A 20,878-nucleotide genomic window follows, 5' to 3' on the forward strand; every position below is an offset into this window, starting at 1 on the left:
TCCTCCTCCCATTGGCCATCGCATGAAAAAATTTTGTATTCCCATCTCCTTCCTTGATCCATTTAAACCTTGATTTTTGCCTCCATGAAATCTCTTCTAGCAACAGGACCTCTTCTAATTCCTTCTTTAAACTCCATCTCAACTTTCGTTCATGTGCATTCATAGTCCTTTAAGATTTCTTTTTGCCCAATTCTTCAATTTGAGTCAACAAGAAAGATTTTAAATCCTTTATCCTCCCAAAACGGTCCCTGTTCCAGGCTTTCAATTTTGTCCTCAATTTCCTTCTTTTGTTCCAATTTTGTAGGGGTAACCTCCATTTGCTCTTCTTTCTCTTTATAACCCTCCAAGAGAGCACAAATCCGCTCCCAAATTCTCTCTAATTCTTCTTCCTGCTTCCTTTTCAATAAGAACTCCCCCTCCTCTTCTCCACAACCCTTAACCGTAGTCCCACTCTCCCCTCCGTTGGCCATTCCTTCTGGTTGAGAAGCCGAAGTACCTATTCCAGGCAAAGGACCCTTGTTAGTACCAGAAAACAAATCCACAAGCGTACATGAATCAAAGGGAATTGGTAGAGTGGGAACAGGAGTTGAAGGTGCTATCGGAGGCATCGAATCTAGGCCTGGTCCCCCTGATTGATTGATCCTTGGAAGTTGTCTAGGTTCAATCAAATTTGTATTAACCAATGTAGCCGAAGCTACCATTAAAGGTTGCCTCCTAATCGGTGATTCTGCGTGGAACGACAATAATGAGTTTTGATCCCCTAAATAGATAACTTGAGCATGTTGCAGTCCAAAGGTGGGTTTGTTTGTTGGAGTAGATGTCCCTGTGCATCTTCCATAACATCTATTGAACCCATACAGACCTTATGTGAAGTACAACCTGGCGGGGGGGAGGGAGTAGCCGCTTGAAATCCTGCCAAAGAGCCACAAATGTCTTCCTCTAGGAACAACACTTCGGTGTTTAAATGCCACCTTCAAAGAGGTCCTTTGTTTGAGAGAAGCCAATACTGCCAAGGCTCAAAGTATCCTCAATTTCAAAATCAAAATCAAAGCAATCCTCCTCGTCAAACAAAAGATTCAAGTCGCATTTCTCTAGATTACTTCTTTTGACAGCATGGATTACGACGATTAGGAGATGATCGTTGAGGTTTTTTCACTGGAAGCCACTGTAGAGAGCCATCCGACTAAGCTTTTAAAGGCTCACACACCTTTTTAATTCACAATTAAAAAGGTTCTTCGCGGAGGTCGAAGAGGTTGAGGAAGACGATGACAGACGGTTTCTGTCGTCTGCCTTAGATCTATCCCCGATCACGTGAGTCTTTAAAGGGTCAAGCGCCTTTTTAGTTGACTGGGTCAGGCCCGCTGACCCATTTGGGCCTTTACTAACACTTAGTTCCCTCAACATGGGCTTTAGCTTATTACTTGGCCCATTCTTAAAGACTCGCGACTTCACGTGACTTTTAATAGGGTCACACACGTTCATCCCAAAGTTTGGTTTGGTTTTATCAAACCTAGGTTCGGTTCTTCCCTGAACCAACACCTTCTCCTTGTTTAAGAAAGCCATATTGACGCCAGTTACAACCTGTGCAAAAGTCCAACCGCCCTCCAGACTGTTTTCTTCTTCTACACGCATAAGACCTTCCCCCTGAATACTACCTTTTTGTTTCTCCAACATTTGTTTTTCCATTTTAGTGAAAGTGCTATTCTTGTTTGAACCATCCAATCCTTTATTGCACGCAATTCTTCTTCTTCAACCTTCTCATCTCCCTCCCTACGAGCCTCTTTCCAAAGCGCATGTTCAATGGATGAAGCCAGCCACACTGAGTAAAATTGTCCTTCAACTCACACCTCTATCTTCCGAGGAATCTCCTCAAGTTTTACTCCATTCAATAAAATGGAAGCTGAAAAGAGGTCCCCCCAAGAGACACCTCCTAGTGATCCTCCACACATCAGAGCAATGGCTTCAGCAGTTTCTTGCTTCCACAAGTGAAAGGGAAGGCCTAAGAGACGCACCAACACTCCATCTTCAACAAAGAAATCTTTGGAGTTTGATCCTGGACACCATCTTGATAGTGTGAAGTTCCCAAATTCAGCTTGGATATTTAAAGCCTCAGCTTCTACTCTATTCTCAAGCAAGTCCAGCAAAGCCTTGTCTTTCTCAAAGGGTGTTAATATAAACGTACTCTTCAACTTCAAGCTTGCTGTTAACAAATCTGCAACTTCCCTCCAATCTAGAATCTGAGCTGAAGCTTTAACTATCAATTTACTTTCCCAATCTCCTCTCTGTAGGTTTACTCCCATTCTGTGTTTACCTGCTCAAGCTGTCACTATAAGAGTCTCTTGCTTATTATTGCTCTCCATACTAGTAGAACTGCTTATCTTCCTTTTTTCTGTTACTTCTCTTTTAGCACCCAACCATTGCAGCAGTTCACATAATACCCAATGAACTGCCTTCCAGCCCTGACTTTTCCTTCCCTCTGGGAAACAGACCATCTGCTTCCTACCCTTGCCAAAAAATTCTGTCCAAGAAATGAAAAAGCCTTTAGAATCTCTCCTACACTCTACTACAAATCTTCTTCCAGTTTCTGAGAGAAACTCTTTCAACTATTTTGTTTGCCTTTGTTACTTGCACCTTCCACAAACTCGTTGAGCCCTTCAATCACCCCCAAACCTTCTGACAGCACCATCCCATTCTTTGCTTCCCTGATTTTCAAGCTCAGCTGACCTTTTAATCTCTGTTCCTCAAATAGGAGCTCCTTAGCTTCAATCTTCAAAGTTTTTTTCCAACGGCCTACCTCCACGAACTCTCCCATCTTCAGATTTTCTTCAGTCAGTTTCCCCCTAGAGCAGCTTTTCTTTAGATAATTTTGGAAGAAAACAACAATAGAATTTTCAATGGAAAGAACTGATCCAAAGAAATTATCTAGAGCGTTTCAATCAAAATGACACAATGAATAGACTCTAGAGATCTTTTCCCTCTTTTCCTTGGAAAATATCCTTAGAGGATGGTAATGCGCAGTTGTGTCCCCCACAATTAAGCACAATAGCTGTCTGCAACAGCAGCCACCAACTGAAGATAAAGACCAATTCCGATGGATGTAGCTTGGGAAATCTGGAACCTTCAGGTGTATGAGGAACCATAAGAGACAGTTTTAGCATCACCTTAGCTATTTTTTCAGGGTCCATTGAGCATGGCAACTCCACAAGAGCTGAGTTGTTAGTGATTAGACATTAGACATTAGAGAGAGAGAGAGAGAGAGAAAGACTAGAGCTATGCCCATTAACTTTTTCTATTAGTAACAATGAAAAATTTTAGGGAAAATTCAACTTCAGTACCCTGAACGTTGGGGGTAGTGTCAAGTTAGTACCCGAACTTTTAAACGTGTCACTGCAGTACCTAAACTTTCAAAAAGTGTCAAGTTGGTCCCTGTCGTTAACTGACCATCAGTCATCTGTTGAAAATGTCAAAACTACCCTTCAAAAGAAGACACTGTTCATTATCTTCTACCTTGAGACTGAACCGGTTATCTTCAAAGAAAAAGAGAGAAAAACATGAAATATGATAGCAAGAAGCAATAACTGAAAGCAAAGAAATAACTATACAAGAATGTGTTTCAGATCTAAAGGTAGAAGTCAATGACTTCATTAGTCCAGAATCTCAAACACCTCAACCAGTTCAGTCTCAAGGTAGAAGACAATGAACAGTGTCTTCTTTTGAAGGGTACTTCTGACATTTTCAACAGATAACTGACAGTCGGTTAACAGCAGGGACCAACTTGACACTTTTTGAAAGTTTAGGTACTGTAGTGACACGTTTGAAAGTTCGGGTACTAACTTGACACTACCCCCAAAGTTCAGGGTACTAAAGGGGAATTTACCAAAATTTTATTAGAATTTAGGGCAAATTTCTTAAACTACCTCTACTGTTTAGCTATTTGACAAATTGTACCCTTACTGTTTGATTATTGTCTTAAAGTACCCTTAAGTTTTCTGAAAATTGTCTAAAACCTCCCCTATTGTTAATTTTCCGTCACACTCCGTCACATGTGACATCACATGACTGATGTATTCTTCAAAAATTCCCAAAATACCCTATGCTGCATTTTGCAATGATTTTGGGGGGGCAGTCTTCCTCCCCGATCACCTCTCGTTCTGCCCATCTCCTTGCTTCCCTCTTCTCTTTCTCTCTCTAATCAATGGTGAAAGAACTAGATCCTGTGTACCACTACAGCTGCATTCCCTGCCCTGATTTTCGAAAAGGGGCAACATGTTTCCTGAGATCATCTGCATGTTTGGTCACTCATCAACAAAATTAAAGGCCAGAAGACAAATGCATCTATTTGTTAAAATTGACTGTTCATATTCACCAATTCAATCAAATCCTCACACAATTCTTCACAAGTGGGCTAAAAAATTCAATAGACGGTATTGCTGGCGACTGGCGGAATGCACTGAAACTGTGTCGTCGATGACAAATGCTTAAAACTGGGGGACCGCCTCTCCAACTAACGAATGTATGTTTTGAATTGAGGAAAACCTTTAATGACAGTAGATCAATCTCTTTCCCTAAATAAATTCAAAACCATCTCCTCACTTCGTGTGTCTGAGGGGACTTGGGATTAGGGTTTGAGAAGAGGGTTGAGGGATTTAGAATTGGCTTCTGCAAATGAGTTATTTACTGTGTAGAATTCAGTTTTCCTAGATCTTTCCTGCCCAGATAGTAGAATTTGGAAAGAGTCCTCTTTAGGGACTTTCTCTTGTTCATCTTTCTTCAACGCCTTAGTCCAATCTTCTTTTTGTGTCTGTCTCTTTTCCTACTAAAAATATCTGGTATTCTCCTGTGCCTTAGTCTAATTTTTCTTGCCCACATGCTTGTTACCTTTGCTTAAGAAATGGTGAGACGGCAACTCATCTTTTGATTTCTTGTCCTTTTGCTTATTATTTGTGGAATTGGTTCTCTTCTTTGTTTGGCTATAGATGGAACCCTCTCTCAAGTGTGTTGAACCTTTTTGACTCTAGCTTCTTCCAACAGCCAAGGAAAAGGGGCAGGGTAATGTAGAGAATAACAAGAGCTGCCATCCTATGGTCAATTTGGGAAGAGAGAAACAATAGGACTTTCCTAGGGCAAGAAAAATCCAAGGAAGCACTTGTGGAGGTTGTCACCATCAAGGTTATGCACTGGTTGAAAGTACATCATCTCTTCAAGGATTTCTCCTCAACATACTTGATTAGAAATTGGAGTGTTATAGCTATATCCCCGCCTTCCTCCCATGTGGTACAAGATTGTTGGGTACCACTGCCTCAGTTCAAGGTGAAGCTAAACTTTGATGGAAGCTTCTTGGGTAATCCAAGTCAGTCGGGAGTTGGGGGTGTGTACAGAAACGAGGAAGGAAAAGTCTTGGCCCTTTACTCGGGCCCAATTGGGGTGGGAGATTCATTAAGGGCAGAAGTAATGGCCTTACTTCAAGGTTTGAAACTGGCGAACCAATGGGGCATGAAGCAATTAGAAGTGGAAGGAGACTCCAAGCTGGTAATAGAGTGGATGCAAACTGGAAACCTGGGAGTGTGGTCTCTTAGACAGCCTCTAAGAGAGATTATTAGCTTAGCAAGGGAGATTAGGGTGCACTTTAATTGGGTAAGAAGGTCAACGAATGGAATGGCTGACACTTTAGCTAAGCATAGAGTTACTAGGGATGCTTTGTTTTGGGCCTACTTATAAGTTTTTGATTTTCTTTTTCCATCCATTTTGTGGGTGGTACGCCTGTAATCTTTTCAATTATCTAATGAAAGTTACTGTTTCCTATCAAAAATATTAGTTGAGGTTCAATGGGGTAGAGTAGATGGCCGCCTAAGAGAGGGGAGGAGAGGGGAGGTGATGGTGAGAGATGGGGAGGTTTCTCAGAAACGGTGAGAACCGTTTGCAATACTCGTGCAATTATTCACAAATGGGCTAAAAAATTCAAGCTTTCTTGCAATCAAGCTCATTGATTTATGCAACTCTGCTCGCCAGATGCATCTAGCCTCTTCTGTTTTTCATCAAATCCCGCACCCAAGCCCTTATTTGTGGACTTTTGTGATAAGAGGATCCCAAAATGGACATTACCACCTATAGTCTTTTTTGTTAATATGGGTCGACCAGGTATTGACCCAAATCACCCTACTTACCCTTTTGTTCTAAGTCTTGTAGTGGTTTGGAGGCATTCGTAGAAGGAAAACAGATTCATAATAACATAGTGAAGTATGGTTTCCAGTCAGATATTTATATCCTGAACTGTCTCCTGGATATGTCTTTGAAATGTGGGTTCGTTGATGAAGCATGCCTTTTATATGATGAAATGGCTGAAAGGGATATCGTCTCTCATACCTCGATGATTTCAAGGTATTTTGGTGTTGGTGATCTGGTTTCAGCTCAATTGATATATGAGATCAGTGGTTCTTCCTCATTCTGTTTACGGGAAAAAAAAAAAAAAAAAGAAAAGAAAAACTCTCACTTGATTCTCTTGCTTTTTTTATAGATAATGGTAATGAAAATTTTATTAATTAAAGAACTAAGTATACATCATACAATTCCCCACTAAGAGGCACGAGGTGCAGCCTCCAAACTACATCATAAAGCTTACAATTGAGCCCAAAAGAGTTGATTCCTATGTACTCCTTGTTTAGCTAGGAGGTCAGCCAGCCCAGTTGCCGATCTTCTTTCCCATTGAACTTGACTGAAATATTTGAAGTCAGCCACTTAAATCTTCTCAAAGCCCCCCTGTACGGCTAGGCTGCAGTCTCTGGTTCTTTTAGCCATCCAATAACCAATTTGGAATCACCTTCAATCATTAAATGCTCCACTACCAACTCTTTTGCATATTCTGCTCCTTGTAACACAGCTTGGAGTTCTGCATTTAATGAGTCTCCCCACCCTATAGGACCAGAAAATAGAGCTACAATCTGACCCTCATCATTTCTAAAGACTCCCCCTATTCCAGATGGCCCCAGGTTGCCCAAACTATTGCCATCAAAGTTTAGTTTAATGACGCCTGCATCAGGAAACTTCCAATCCACCACCGGCTTGCTTCTGACTGCAGAACTTTTAGCTAGTTGTTCCCAATTTCTCTTTATGTCATCAAAAGTGTAGGAAGATAATAGATCCAAGGATTTTACCCAACTTATGGCCCTACATAAGATACTTTCTAGAACGCATGTTTGATCCCTCTCCTTGTCATTAAAGATTCTAGCATTTCGTTCCTCCCACACAGTCTACACTAAAGTAGCTCTAACACACCTCCACAAAACTCTTCCTCTTCTCTTTGGCCACCTGAAAGTTGTAGGATCAAAAAGATCAAATCTGCACCGGTTCTATCCACCTGCACCCAAAAAGATCAAAAAGCTTTTTCCCAAAGGCCTACAACAAAAGGGCAAGCGATCAGTATAGTGGATGGTAGCAACTTTCCTCGTTTGTTTTGCATAGGGTACACCAGTTAAGATAGGTACAAAGACTAGGTCTTCTTTTTTGCAAAACATCCAGAGTGTTGATTTTCCCGAGGGAGACTTCCCAACAAAGGGCTCCAACTTTAGGAGGGACAGGTTTGGACCAAACTTCCTTGTTATGAAAAGGTTGAGGCAATGGATAGAAGCACAAGGAAGCAAAGAAAGAAGCACAAGAAAAGGATCTCAAAGGTAAAGGCTTCCAAATACGGGAATCTACAAAAAGAGGGTCGAAGCAAACGGGATCAATAGTTTTAAGGAGCAAAGCAACCTGGTCGAGCTCAGAATCTCTCAAATCTCTTCTAAAACCTAGATTCCAGATTATGCCAGAAGAAAAGGATGAGGATACAAACCTTTGAATTGGCTCGTTTTTAAAACACAAGTTGGAATACAAGGAGGGAAAGAAGTCCTTGAGGGCACAGTCACCAATCCAAACATCCTCCCAAAACAAAACCCTATCTCTAGTACTAACATCATACCTGATCAGGTTCAGGAAAACGGGAAGAATACTATGAATAGCCTTCCATGGGGATTTCAGCGTAGCATGTCGAGATACACCAGCATCCCAACCATTGTCTGCAACACCATGCACACTCCTTACCACTTTATGCCAAAGTCTCTCCCTTTCTAAAGGCCACCTCCATAGCCATTTACCTAGTAATGTAGTATTTTTCTTCCTTAGATTGCCTAATCCCAAACCCCCCTGCACCTTCCTCCTACACACTATTTCCCACCTAACCACATGATCCTTCCTCCCTTCCCCCGACTCCCACAAGAAATCCCTCATGACTTTCTCTACCTTCAAAATCACCTTTTGTGGCATTCTAAAGACGAAAAGAAGGTAAGTTCGCAAGTTCACAAGAGTAGCTCTAATTAAAGTGATCCGACCCCCAAGGGAAATGTAGTTTCTCTTCCAAACTGCCAGCTTCTCTATGCATTTTTCTACGATCGAATTCCAAAATCTTCCTTCTCTTGAATTATCTCCTAGAGGCATACCCAAGTACTTCAAGGGCCAGCTAGATGTAAGGCAACCTAAGGACTTTGCCACCTTACTCAACTCCTCCGTCTCCAAATTTACCCCCACTACACAACTCTTTTCAATTGACCTTCATCTTCAACACACACTCAACAACTTTATTACTCCTTTCAAGTTTCTGGCCTTTGAGGGATCTCTAGACTCACAAAAAAATTATTGTATCATCCACAAATTGCAAGTGTGACACCACAATACCCTCTCTTCCTACCTTCCATCCTCTAAACATATCCAACCCATCAGCTCTTGAAATGAGCCTAATAAACACATCGACTACCAAGGTGAAAAGGAAAGGAGAAAGAGGATCCCCTTGTCTCAACCCTCTAGAGGCTAGAAAGAAGTCTCTAACCACTCCGTTAACTAAAACTGAAAAATGGCAGGTTTTTAAACAAGCCTCAATCCAGCCACACCATTTCTCTCCAAACCCAAAGTTCCTCAAGGATTCCATCAAAAAAGACCAATCGACCATGTCATACGCTTTCTCCAAGTCCAGTTTACATACAAAACCTTTCTTCCCCCTTTTCTTGAAGTCCTCTGCACATTCATTTGCTATCAAGATTTGATCTATGATCTGTCTTCCTTGAATAAAGGCCACTTGTGATTGGCTTATTAAGGTTGGAAGGGCTGATTTTAACCTTAACGACAACACTTTGCCAAAATTTTATAAATGCTAGTCACTAGACTGATGGGTCTAAAGTCTTTCGGTTGAACAGCCTCTCCCTTTTTAGGAATCAAAGCTAGGAAGGTGGAGTTGATCCCTGGACTTATAAAGTGAGCCTTCGCAAACTCCTCAAATACTGCCAACAATTCTAACTTGATGATATCCCAACAATCCTGAAAGAAAGCCATAGTGAAACCATCAAGTCCAGGAGCTTTAGATCTATCCATTGAAAGCACATCTCCCTTTAGTTCTTCCAAATCAAAATCCTTTTCCAACTAATTTGCCACCTCTGAGTCCAATCTAGACCACTCTAACCCATCCACTCTAAGCCTCGCATCCCCCTGTCTTTTGTAAACTGCCCTGAAATGATTCGTGAAAACGTTAGCAATCTCTTCTTGATCATCCACAACTTCGCCATTGATCTCTAACTTTTCCACGAAGTTTTTTCTCCTTCTTCCATTAGCGATTGCATGGAAAAATTTAGTATTACCACCCCCTTCCTTAATCCATTGATGCCTTGATTTTTGTCTCCAACACATCTCTTCCCTTGGCACTATCTCTCCCAACTCCTTCATAGTCCGTCTTAAGGTCCTTTCTTCTTCTGAGAAAGTTGTGTCCTTTTTCATCCAAAAGTTCAATCTGGGAAATAACACTTGATTTCTTCTCCTTCACTCTCCTGAAATGCTTCATGTTCCACTCTTCATTTTTACCTTTTAGCCTTTGAATTTTCCTGTGAAATTTGACACCCCTCCCAAGGGTACCCACCACTTCTTCACTCTACCACTCTTTAACCTTATGGGTAAATTTTGGATGTGTTAACACATATTTTCAAATCTGAAAGGTTCCCACTCAAGAAATTCCTAGTTCCAATGCTTATCGGCCAATGATCTAAAGTGTTTCTTGGCAAGACCCTAGCTGACAGACCTAACCAATGTTCTCCCCAATCTGAACTAAAGATGAACCTATCCAGCTTAGAGCATCTCGGGTTAGATTGTAGGTTGGACCAAGTGAAGACAGCCTATTGGAGGGGGATTTCTAACAGCCACACTCACTGAATCTCCTCATGCTAATTGTGATCGCTTGATTGGGGTTATTGGTCTCATTTGTAAACCTAGTCACATTAAAATCCCCACCTAAACACCATGGATCCTCCCACAAACCCCTTATATCATAGAACTCTTCCCTCATTTTGCCTCTCTCTCCATATCTATTCGGGCCATAGAAGTTCGCCATCATCCAGGTAAACTCTTCTCCCACACCCGTAAATTTCAAAGAAATCGTAAACTGACTTATTAGATCTTCCATTGGCTCCACTACCTCTTTCCTTCACAAAGTCACTATACCTCCTGAAGCCCCACATGACGGCAGAAAAGACCACCCTACTCCTCTAGAATACCACACACTTCTCACCCATTTCCTATCCCAAACTGCCACTTTTGTTTCTTGAAGCAAGACTATATCCGGGTTTTCCTTTCTAATCAAATCCTTTACTACCCTTCTTTTCCTAGCACTACCCAACCCTCTGATAATCCAACTCAGTATCTTCATTGGCTTACTTAATTTCCACCCTAGAAACCACCATCCCTTACTTGATTCTCTTGCTTCAATTGAGTGGTATCTATCGAGCTTCATATCGATGCTCTCTTGCTTGATTCTATTGCTTCAAGTGAGTGGTATCTATCGAGCTTCATATCAGTGCTCTGTTGCTTGGTTCAATTGCTTCAAGTGAGTGGCTTCTATCGAGCTTCAGATCAGTGGTCCCGTCAACAACGAAGATGGGCGATCAGTCTCAGTTGGTCGAATGACGTTGTTGACGACACTAGGGATGTCAACGCAGTAGAGGAAGATGGGTGTACTTTTGAAAATTTAAAGAGTGGAGGGTAAAATAGTCTTTTCATATCTCTGTTAACGAACGTTAATGACAAGAAAGGATTGGTCAATTGTCAGAAAACCTAAGGGTAATTCAAGACAATATGTAAACAGTAGGGGTATTGTTAGTCAATTTCCTAAACCATAAGGGTATTTTAAGAAATTTGCCCTAGAATGTAAACATTGTATGCAAGTTTACAAGAGAAGACTTGTAGACCAGCACATGTTGTCTGCTCTTAAAAAAAGTCTTGCATCAGGTTCCCCTTGAAACCACACCCCAATACATTTCTGTTCAATTTACCCCTTGCCTTGTTAAACCATCAACCATCACTTCTAGAAACCCAATGAAAGATGACATCCAATTTTTCTACTAATGATTCCCTTAAAATGAATCTGTATTTCCAAGTTGCTTGTGCAGTTGTGTGTTCTCTGTCCATTAACAAATTCTTTGAGAAACATGTACCATTTGAAATAATTATACAAATATATCCGTCTTTCAGGTTTTCCGTAGTCATGTCAGGCACTTCCTTTTAGTGTTAGAGAGATGCATTGTCCTAGTTAAATAGTTCAGTTCTGAAGTCTGGGATTATATTAGAGAGACTAGAGCTCTGCCTTCTAGAGTGAACACCTTATTCAGATGGGTACATAGATCAACAAACCCTCTAACAGATAAGTTTAGCTAGACGAAAAGTGGAGAGGATTGGGCAGATCTAAGGAGAGAACAAGTAGAGCTGCTAGAGATGAATTTTGATAAGAAAGAGATAAAGCAAGCAGTGTTGTGATGAACAGATCTAAAGCACCTAGCCCAGATGGTTTTACTGTGGATTTTTACCAAGACTGCTTGGATGTAATCAAACAAGATCATGAGGAGTATTTGATGAATTCTTTGAGAGAGGAAGAATAAATGAAAGTGCTATTGCAACCTTTGTGGTAGTAATTCCTAAAAGGTTTTCAGCCCTATTAGCTTGAAAAGTATGTATAAGAACATTTCTAAGGTGCTATCCTTGAGAATTAGGAAGGTGTTTCCATCTATAATCTCCCCTTTTCAAGATGCTTTCATGTGGGGTACACAAATAATAGACCAGATCCTTATTGCAAATGAATGTGTGGAGGAGGGAAAACATAATGGTAGAAAAGGGATAGTGTGCAAATTGACTTAAGGCTTATGATATGGTGGACTGGTCATTCTTGTTGGAGACTCTAGAGAAGGTTTTGGTGAAAGATGGTGTAGATGGATGACAGGGTGCTTAAAGAGCCGCCACAATTCGATCTTGGTTAATGGGGTAGAAATAGATTTCTTCCAAGATAAGGGAGATTGAGGCAAGGGGCCCACTTTCTCCCTTTTTGCTGACCTTGATAGCAGATTAATCATTAGTGTACAGTAATATTTGATAAAAGGATGGAAAGTAGACAAGATGAGAGTAATCATCTTCAGTTTGCAAAAGATACTATCTTTTTTTGTGAGGAGGAAAATGAAGATGAATTGAAGAATCTAATAGATGTTTTCCAAAGACTTGAAAGGATGTCTAACCTAAAGATAAATCTGGGGAAGAGCTATGTGACAAGGATCAAAATGTGGAGGATGGGGAAGTAAACTCTATAGCAAACCTTCTTGAGTGTGAGACAAAATCATGGCCAATGGTTTACTTAGGGCTCTCTCTTGGGGAGAAATCTGAGAGCCGATGACTTTTGGAAGCCTGTGATAGAGAGAGTGACCAAAAGACTGGCCATGTGGAAGAGGAATTACATTTACATCTCTTTTTTTTTTTTTTGGGGGGGGGGGGGGGGGGGGGGGGATCACTTTAATCAAGGCTAACCTGTCCAATTTGGCCATTTACTTTCTCTCTATAATCAGAATCCTAGTGAAAGTGGCTAGGAGAACTGAGAAAATTATGAGAGATTTTGGGAGCCAAGCAAGTCTAAGAAGGATCATTTGGTGAGATGAGATCTAGTGAGTAGAAGGGTATGGGGATTGAGAATATTATGACTTGTATGCTTTATTCTATTGGAGTAATTACCCTTTCAGGGTAGTATTTTTCAACTTGTTCTTATACAGTGTATTTGTGTTTGTGCTTCAATTGTCCACCAATCATATTGGAACCTACAACCAACAGTGATAGCATGCAAAGGGAACCACAGCAACTACAGAACTACAAAACCAACCTGTTAAACCAAGCTTTGGTTAACCATTCTTACCACTCCTCTTTCTTCCCTTTCCTTGAATAAATGGACCTTCCAATCATAACCACCTTCCTTCCCACTTCATATGCATTACTTTTCTCTCTCTTTTTTCCACCCCTTTCCCTAGCAGTTTCAGCCTCCACCACATCCCAAGCCAGACGCTTGAACCCCCCCCCCCCAAAACAAAACAAAAAAGAAAAAGAAAAAAAAAAGAAATTTTTTATCATTTAAGGTTTGTGGAAGCTACAAAACTAGAAAAGGTCCAGATCAAAGGAGATGCATGCAAGGAAGGAATCGGGAGGGTTAGGTTTAGGGAGATTGAAAGAGAACTCGGCACTCCTAGGAAAATGGCTTTGGAGATTTACACGGGAAACAAATGCCTTTGTGAGAAAACTCAGAATTTAAAACCCTAAAATGGGTTTGTTTGGGCTTGCCACGAGGGGCGTGGCACAAAGGTGGCTCATAGAATTAGGAATGTAATATGTCACATTAGTTACTTGATGAAATTGAGGAAAAAAAAAGAGATTGTGGGTTTTATATGCTTGAAAATGTTTTATATGTTTGATTTCATTTTTAAATTCTCATTTGAATATGCTTTACATATTATGTTTATGTATTTTAATTTTAAATAACAGGTTTTTTAAAACATTTATTTTAAAGCTTAAGTTTATATTTTTATTAATATTATGTTTTATAATTTTTTGATTTTTTAGCTTTTTTTTTAAATTGTGCACCTTGCCTCAAAGAGGCGCATGCCTCACCTTGCGCCTTGCGCCTCAGGCGCAAAATGGCCCTTGCGCCTTTCACTTTTAAAACACTGCTTATTACAGAGAAAGAGACCAGGATGGTGCCTCTCCCTAAACTGGTGCTACCTATGTGAATCTAATGGTGCAACTGCTTATCATGTTCTTATCTCTTGCCCTTTTGCTTATTGTATTTGGGACTGGTTTTTCTCACTCTTTGGGTGCAGGTGGAACACTCTAGGAAGTCTGGACGGGTTGTTTGGCCCTTCTACTTTCAGGTTGCCAAAAAAGAGAGGGAGAGCAATGTGGAGATGTACGAGGGCAGCAATCATATGGACCATTTGGGAGAAAAGAAACCTGAGAATCTTTGAGGAAAAGAAAAGAAGCAAGGAAGTTGTAATAGAAGGGGCTATGGTAAGGGTGGTACATTGGGTTAAGACTTTAATTCTGTTTTCAGACTTTAGTCATGATGATTTAACCAGGAACTGGAAGGTAATAGCAGCTTCTTCTCATTCAAAGAGGAAACTGATAAAATCATGGAATCCACCAGTGAATGGCTTCCTTAAACTAAATTTTGATGGAAGCAATTTGGGTAATCCAGGGCCCTCTGGAATAGGAGGGGTGATAAGAGATGACAGTGGAGCAATTTGGGGACTATATCCCTGCCCTCTTAGCCCCTCTTAGCCCAGGGGACTCCATAACAGCAGAATGGAATGCTATGGCATACAAAAAACTGTTGAAATAAGAGTCAATAAATTGATAATAGAAGGAGATTCAAAGGTAATCATCAGTTGGATGAAACAGCCTGAAAAAGCCCCATGGTACTTTCAGAATGAGATAAAAAAAAAAGGTCAGAAGATTGCAAAGTAATAGGCAGGTGGAATTTCAGTGGGTCGCAATGTCAAAATAATATTGCAGATCAACTGGCAAAACAAGGGGTTAACAGGGCACAGTGCTTTTGGGCTCAACTGTAATGCTTTAGTCATTCTTACTGTTGTGTTTTCTTGTTGCTTCTCTGTGCGCCTTTTGAAAGGGCTGCGCCTAGGACCTAGGCGAGGCGCATACCCTAAAATGTGCCTCACCTGTGCGCCTGGGCACGCCTTTTAAATCACTGTTCGTATTTGAGAATTTTTTTGTTCTCTCTTTGACTACATGTGGATCCCTCCCCAAGAGGTGACAGACATCTTCAATCCCAACTTCTTGAGGCAACAAAAGAAAAGAGGGAGAATAATGTTGAGAGCTACTAAAGCAACTATTGCTTGGAGAAGTATGGGCGGAAAGAAATAACAATTTTTTTGCTGAAAAAAGTTGAACTTTGGAAGAGGTCATTGACAGCATAAAAGTGAGGTTTGCATCGTGGATAAAAACCTTAGTCGATTTCCAACTTTTCTCAGTAATTGGCATCCTAAAGGCATGGAAGGAAATAGCACAGTCCTCTAGAGAAAAGGAAATTCTAAGAGCTGAATGGAAACCACCTGAGGTTAACAAAGTAAAACTGAATTTTGATGGAAGCTCTATGGGCAACCCAAGAGTGGCAAGAATAGGGGGAGCAATCAGGAATGCGGAATGTAAGATATTGGCTCTATATTCAGGGCCAATTGGCATTACAAATTCAACAAAGGCAGAGTTACGAGCATTACTACAGGGGCTCCGGTTGGCAAAGCAATTGGGTTTTTGACAGGTGGAAGTGGAAGGGGATTCAAAAGTTGTTATATCTTGGGCAAGATGTAACAGACATGTCCCATGGACCCTCAAACATGTCTTCAGGGAAGTGCAAAGATAGCGAAGGATATAAATGCTGATTTCAGGTGGATCAGGAGGAGTGCAAATGGGTTAGCAGATACTTTAGCCAAACAAGGGGCTGCAAGGCAGCATCTATACTGGACATCTTTGTAACTTTGGTTTTAGTCTTGGGGATGACATTCGGGTCATCAGACTGTACTTAATCCCGTATATTTTTAATTAATGAATCAATCATTGTTGCTGATCAAAAAAAAAAAACTATATGGGGTCAGCTACACAAATCCTGTTTCTCCAATCTGTTCTATTTAAAGCATGGATAGCCAGTAATATCAAACACAAAAAAGAAAAAAAGAAATGCAAAGTAAACAGCAAATAATCATGCATGGAATATCCTTTTAGCTATGACACTAAACACCTGTACAGGGTTGTGTATCATAAGAAATGCTTCAACTTTTAGTTTAAATTCCATATCCACCACTTTATCTGACCATGTTCTTGCCATTTCTAGGTAACATAGTTTAGTAGAATTAAAATGTCCTTAAGGTGTTAGTATGGAGAAACCTCTGCATGAATGTATTGAACATCCTTTACTTCAAATTCAGCAGCATTATTTTGCTCCTCTCCTTCAAGGACAGTACGAACATCATTGGCCAAAGCATCCTCAACATTTTGATAACTGAGAGCAGTCAAATCTATATCTCCATCAGGAAGATATGTCTTCAGTGGCACTGAACCAAAGGGAAAAACCTGTAACAATGCAAATTAGAAATGATACAGAAGATAATAAGACTAATGGAAAAACCAATCTACAGATACTTTTTTGAAGATAAAATAAAAATTTTTTAAAAGAAAAAAATAGAAACTACAAGAAAGGTGACCAGAAGTCACCTGAGAGAAGAAAGACAACAAACAACCTCCATCAAACTCCAAACCTCAACCCCCTACTTCACCATCCACTACAAACAATTTATACACCCACCCCCCCCCACCAAAAAATTAAGGCAACCACCCAATCCAAACAAACCAGACAAAAACAACAGAAAAAAAAAAAATAGAAAACCTGACTCAACACAAGACCCAGCACCCACCCAAAGCCATAACACCAAAACCCCATCCACCACCAAAAGATTAAAAAACAGACACCAAAAACTACACTCCCCTTTAACCTTCAACCAGAATTTTGATGAACTTTCAGCTTCTCCAGTGACTTGAAGATGAATCTCTTTCTCTATCTTCCAGACCTTCTTTGGCTTCTTCACCTTCTTGATGGGCCCCACCCCAAATAAACCTCCTCTAATGTTTCCTTCCCACTTCCTGAAAACACCCCCAACTCCAGAAATTCCTGGATTCCCTAAGCTGACTAGTCTATAGATACATCAATAAACAAAGCTCTGAAAACCATGTTTTTAAGTTAGTGAGGAAGATTCACAAATATGGGTCAATGGAGGACTTTAGTAGTTGAATTTATTTAGTAATGTTTTAGGTGACTGCCCCTTCATGTGGGATGTTTGGGGTCAAAGAAAGGATGGAAATATGATTTATAAAACTTTAAAAAGAAAATGGTGAGCTCAAGATGTCCCATTTACAAGACCCCAAAAATACATTCAAATAAAGGTGCACAAAGCAACACCTAGAACAAAGGAAAAACATATAAATGGTATTTGCCCATGGTGCTTGTCATTTGCTGATTGGGTGTACTCGCAGTATTAATTGATGAAACAAAACAAACAAAGGATTAAAATGTAAAATTAGATTTATTGAAAATGCTTTAGAAACAAGAGGTATTAAAATAAATAGGATTAAAATAGAATAAATGAAGTATAAATTTAATAATAATAGGAGTGCAAATCAGGGTATACTTGGGATTATAAACAAGTGATAGCTCAATGCAATGGATGTCACCCATAGAATTAGAGCAGGATGGCCAAAGACTTACATGATAGGAAAATACCACTTAAGCTGAAAGGAAAAATTTTATAAAATGGTTGTAAGGCCAGCAATATTGTGTGGAGCAGAGTGTTGGGCAATCAAGAAACAAAATGTCCAGAAAAAGAGCTTGGCAGAAATGCAAATGTTGATATGGATCCTGGATGATTGGGAAAACTATAAAGGACATGGTCAGAAATGAAATTATTGGAAGGAACCTAGGAGTAGCCCTAATAGGTAATTAAATAAGGGAATGTGGACTGAACACTTTTTTTTTGAGAAAAGGTAAAGTATTTCATTAAAGAAGAGAAGAAATTACAGGAGACCTGCACAGTAAGACACCAAGCAGGAAAACAAAACACACACACACACAAAAAAAAGAAAAAAAAAAAAAAAAAAAACTTTATACATCTCATGGGCTTCTATTCAGCTAGATACAAATATGTTGCAGTTGTCAAAAAAAAGTATTGTATGGAGTGTTCTTGAATAATTTGTGAGAAGCCACCCAAGAATAAATTCTTCCCCGAAAAACTGTTAGCACTGAATCATCTGAGTAGAAAATACAAGTGTATATATACATAGGCAAATGCGTATATGCATAGATATAGATACACATATGCAATCTGTTTGTCCTCTTTTGCTTTCTTGAAAACTGGCTTGCCGTTATAACAAGAAGAGAGTGATAAGTGATTTCATTTATAAGAGACCATCTTGCTCAACTAATTAATGTCAAAAATAGCAGTAGATCGAGCAGGTTTTCCTTTAACCAATGAGACCATTGTTGTTGTGACTGTTAAATATACTTCTCTATATTCCTTTGTAGTTTCTTTTGGAAATGAAGAAAGGATATTATGCATTTATGCATAATAGTTGAGTGGCACATGCACTTACAGAGGCAAGAGAGAGAGAGAGGAAAATACATGGGCTAAAGTAATGGTGGCATGGACATGAAGTTAAGGCAAGTATCAGCAATATATAGTAATAGAAAAAAAAAATGCAGGTATCTGCAAATATGCTTGGATCTAGATACATGCATATATACATAGATATACGCCAGCAAACTGAGAAAGCTAAGTGGAATTGGACAAGAAAGACAGTCCCTCGGCAGATATTGGCTTCAAGAAGAAATGAGTTTTTTTTTGTCGTGTGGTTTAGGTATTAGGGTAGAGTTTATCTTTATCCTATTTGGAAGTGTGATATGTATTGGTCGAATTTCTGGTTTGGGATAATGCTGAAGTGTATTTTTGTCGGTGATCACCACTGTGTTGTAGAAGTCTTCTATTTTAATGAATTTATCTTTTGATATCAAAAAAGGTGTGATGGAAGACGGATTAATGCTATGCATAAAGCAGAACTTAAGATACTCCTCATGGAAACATAATAGTATATGTTTATGGGTGGACGCATGGATCGATTATTAGTAGGATAGATAGTTGAAGATAAGATCAATTTCTTGCATGAAGCAGAAGTTTAGATGCCATCTTAAAAGCAAACCGATACCGTGACCGCATAAGAAGACGGAAGGTAAGGAGGAACCGAGCAGGATGCTTAACGCATTCCAAGACTAGCCCCCCACCTCCACTTTCTTTACAAAGAACGAAAGAAACGAAAGTGTTCTTTTTTGAAACCAAAACACCTTAACGCTTAAACAGGTGAAGGGACTGAATGCATTGCAATTACGCCTGGAAAAAGCACGCAGTTAAAGAACAACAAAAAAAGGAGCCATAACCAGGTGGTGGATGAATCATATAGAAATAAATAAACATATAAACATATTTGGTACACAGGAAAATAAAAATTACGACTCTCGAGATAAGATGAAGAAAATTGAAAGGAAATGATTCTTACCTCGCTTCCAAGATAACCTCTAATTAGCCTCTGCACATAATCAATGACCGCCTTTCTCCTCTCCTCAGAGACCACTGTAGGCTGAATTTGGCATACTATCTCATGGGTCGTTAGCTCGGCCCTCGACCAGCTGCCGGCACCAATGGATAATGGGTTTGGATTGGGTGAAGAAGAAGACGATGGGGCAGGGAACTGGCGGTCTTCGGTTAAGATGCCGTCTGGCAGTGGCAACCAAGCTTGAAGATCGCCCATGCAACCAAGAGCTGAAGGTATCAGCCCCGAGAATACAAGAGCAGGCGAACCTCAGAGGCCCAGTACCCCGGCGGCGGTTTTGACGGCCGTCGGGACACGGAACGACAGTGAAAATATTGGGAATTCAAGATATCATAAGATCATAGGAGACACTCATCTGAGCCATTCAAGGACTCTGACTCTCTGAGGCGTATCCAGAAGGACTAAAATTGAGGATATTTCCAGGGAGAGGGGGAAATTGATATGGGTGGATACAGTAACAGGATATAGGAACGGAAGCTGCAGATGGAGAAGGACAGAATAATCGAATAAGAAGTTGGAAGAAAAACAACCTGGAAGAGTGGTATGAGTACGATCGAAGGTGGTTACAGATTTCGGTGAAGGTCTCGCACGCAAATCGCAATTGATAATCTCCGTAGCCTAGAGGTAGAGGCAGAGGAGGCAAGCAGTGGAGAAACCTGGTTTTTTACTTTACTGCGCCAAAGGGCACTTGTCAGACCTACTTTCCCTCTCATTATACAGGTATCGTACCCTCCGCCACCACCCACCTAGGTATTCTTTTTCCACTTAGAATTTGTTCCATACGCTACGGTACCCGTTTGCTCTGAATTTTAGTGAGTCAGGACTCACTATTACTACCACATAGAAATAGAAATCCGAATTATATGTAATATTTCGACTTGGGGAAAAGGGCATCAATATCTTTTATTATCCCAAAAAAAAGATAATTCTTTTCGAGTAAAATTGGCAAGCAGACTGGGTAATTTGGTCTATACCATATACACATATTTGGATAAAATAAATGTATATATATATGATGTGTTTAATGTCTTTATTTTATTTATTTATTTATTTATTTATTGGGAGGGGAGTTAATAATCTTTAATAACTTTCCTTATTTAATTATGGATTTTGTCATTGTGGTGAGTGACTGAACTATTTTTCAAAGATAGATAAAAATGTTAGATTACGGCCCAAAATCTGAGAATAGTTATTATTTGTTGTAAATGTCATGGCTTCAATCCTCGTGTAATTTGTATAAAGGGTAGATCATTGTTTAAGCTGAGTTTGGAAAAGATGCAAATAAGTGTGAACGTAAATATGTAGAATGTAAAGTGGTCAGTTTTGCATTGACAAGTTTATCTTC

At 39.9% G+C, this 20,878-nt stretch overlaps 1 protein-coding gene across 1 annotated transcript in view; it reads right to left on the minus strand.

The window, feature by feature from the left end:
• Positions 1-20,270, minus strand: part of LOC148853153 (uncharacterized) — a 32,474-nt gene extending 12,204 nt beyond the window's left edge. The window contains exons 1-2 of the mRNA XM_088943889.1: positions 19,480-20,270; positions 16,267-16,452 (exon numbers count right to left, since the gene is read on the minus strand). Of these exons, the coding sequence (XP_088800015.1) occupies positions 16,267-16,452; positions 19,480-19,731 (438 nt within the window). The 5' untranslated portion in view covers positions 19,732-20,270. The remainder of the gene's footprint in view (positions 1-16,266; positions 16,453-19,479) is intronic.
• Between the last annotated feature and the right edge of the window lie 608 nt (positions 20,271-20,878).

The sequence above is a fragment of the Nelumbo lutea genome, chromosome 5 (genome assembly GCF_056320005.1).
Source record: "Nelumbo lutea isolate HS-2025 chromosome 5, American lotus-T2T, whole genome shotgun sequence".
In the NCBI taxonomy this organism is placed as follows: domain Eukaryota; kingdom Viridiplantae; phylum Streptophyta; class Magnoliopsida; order Proteales; family Nelumbonaceae; genus Nelumbo; species Nelumbo lutea.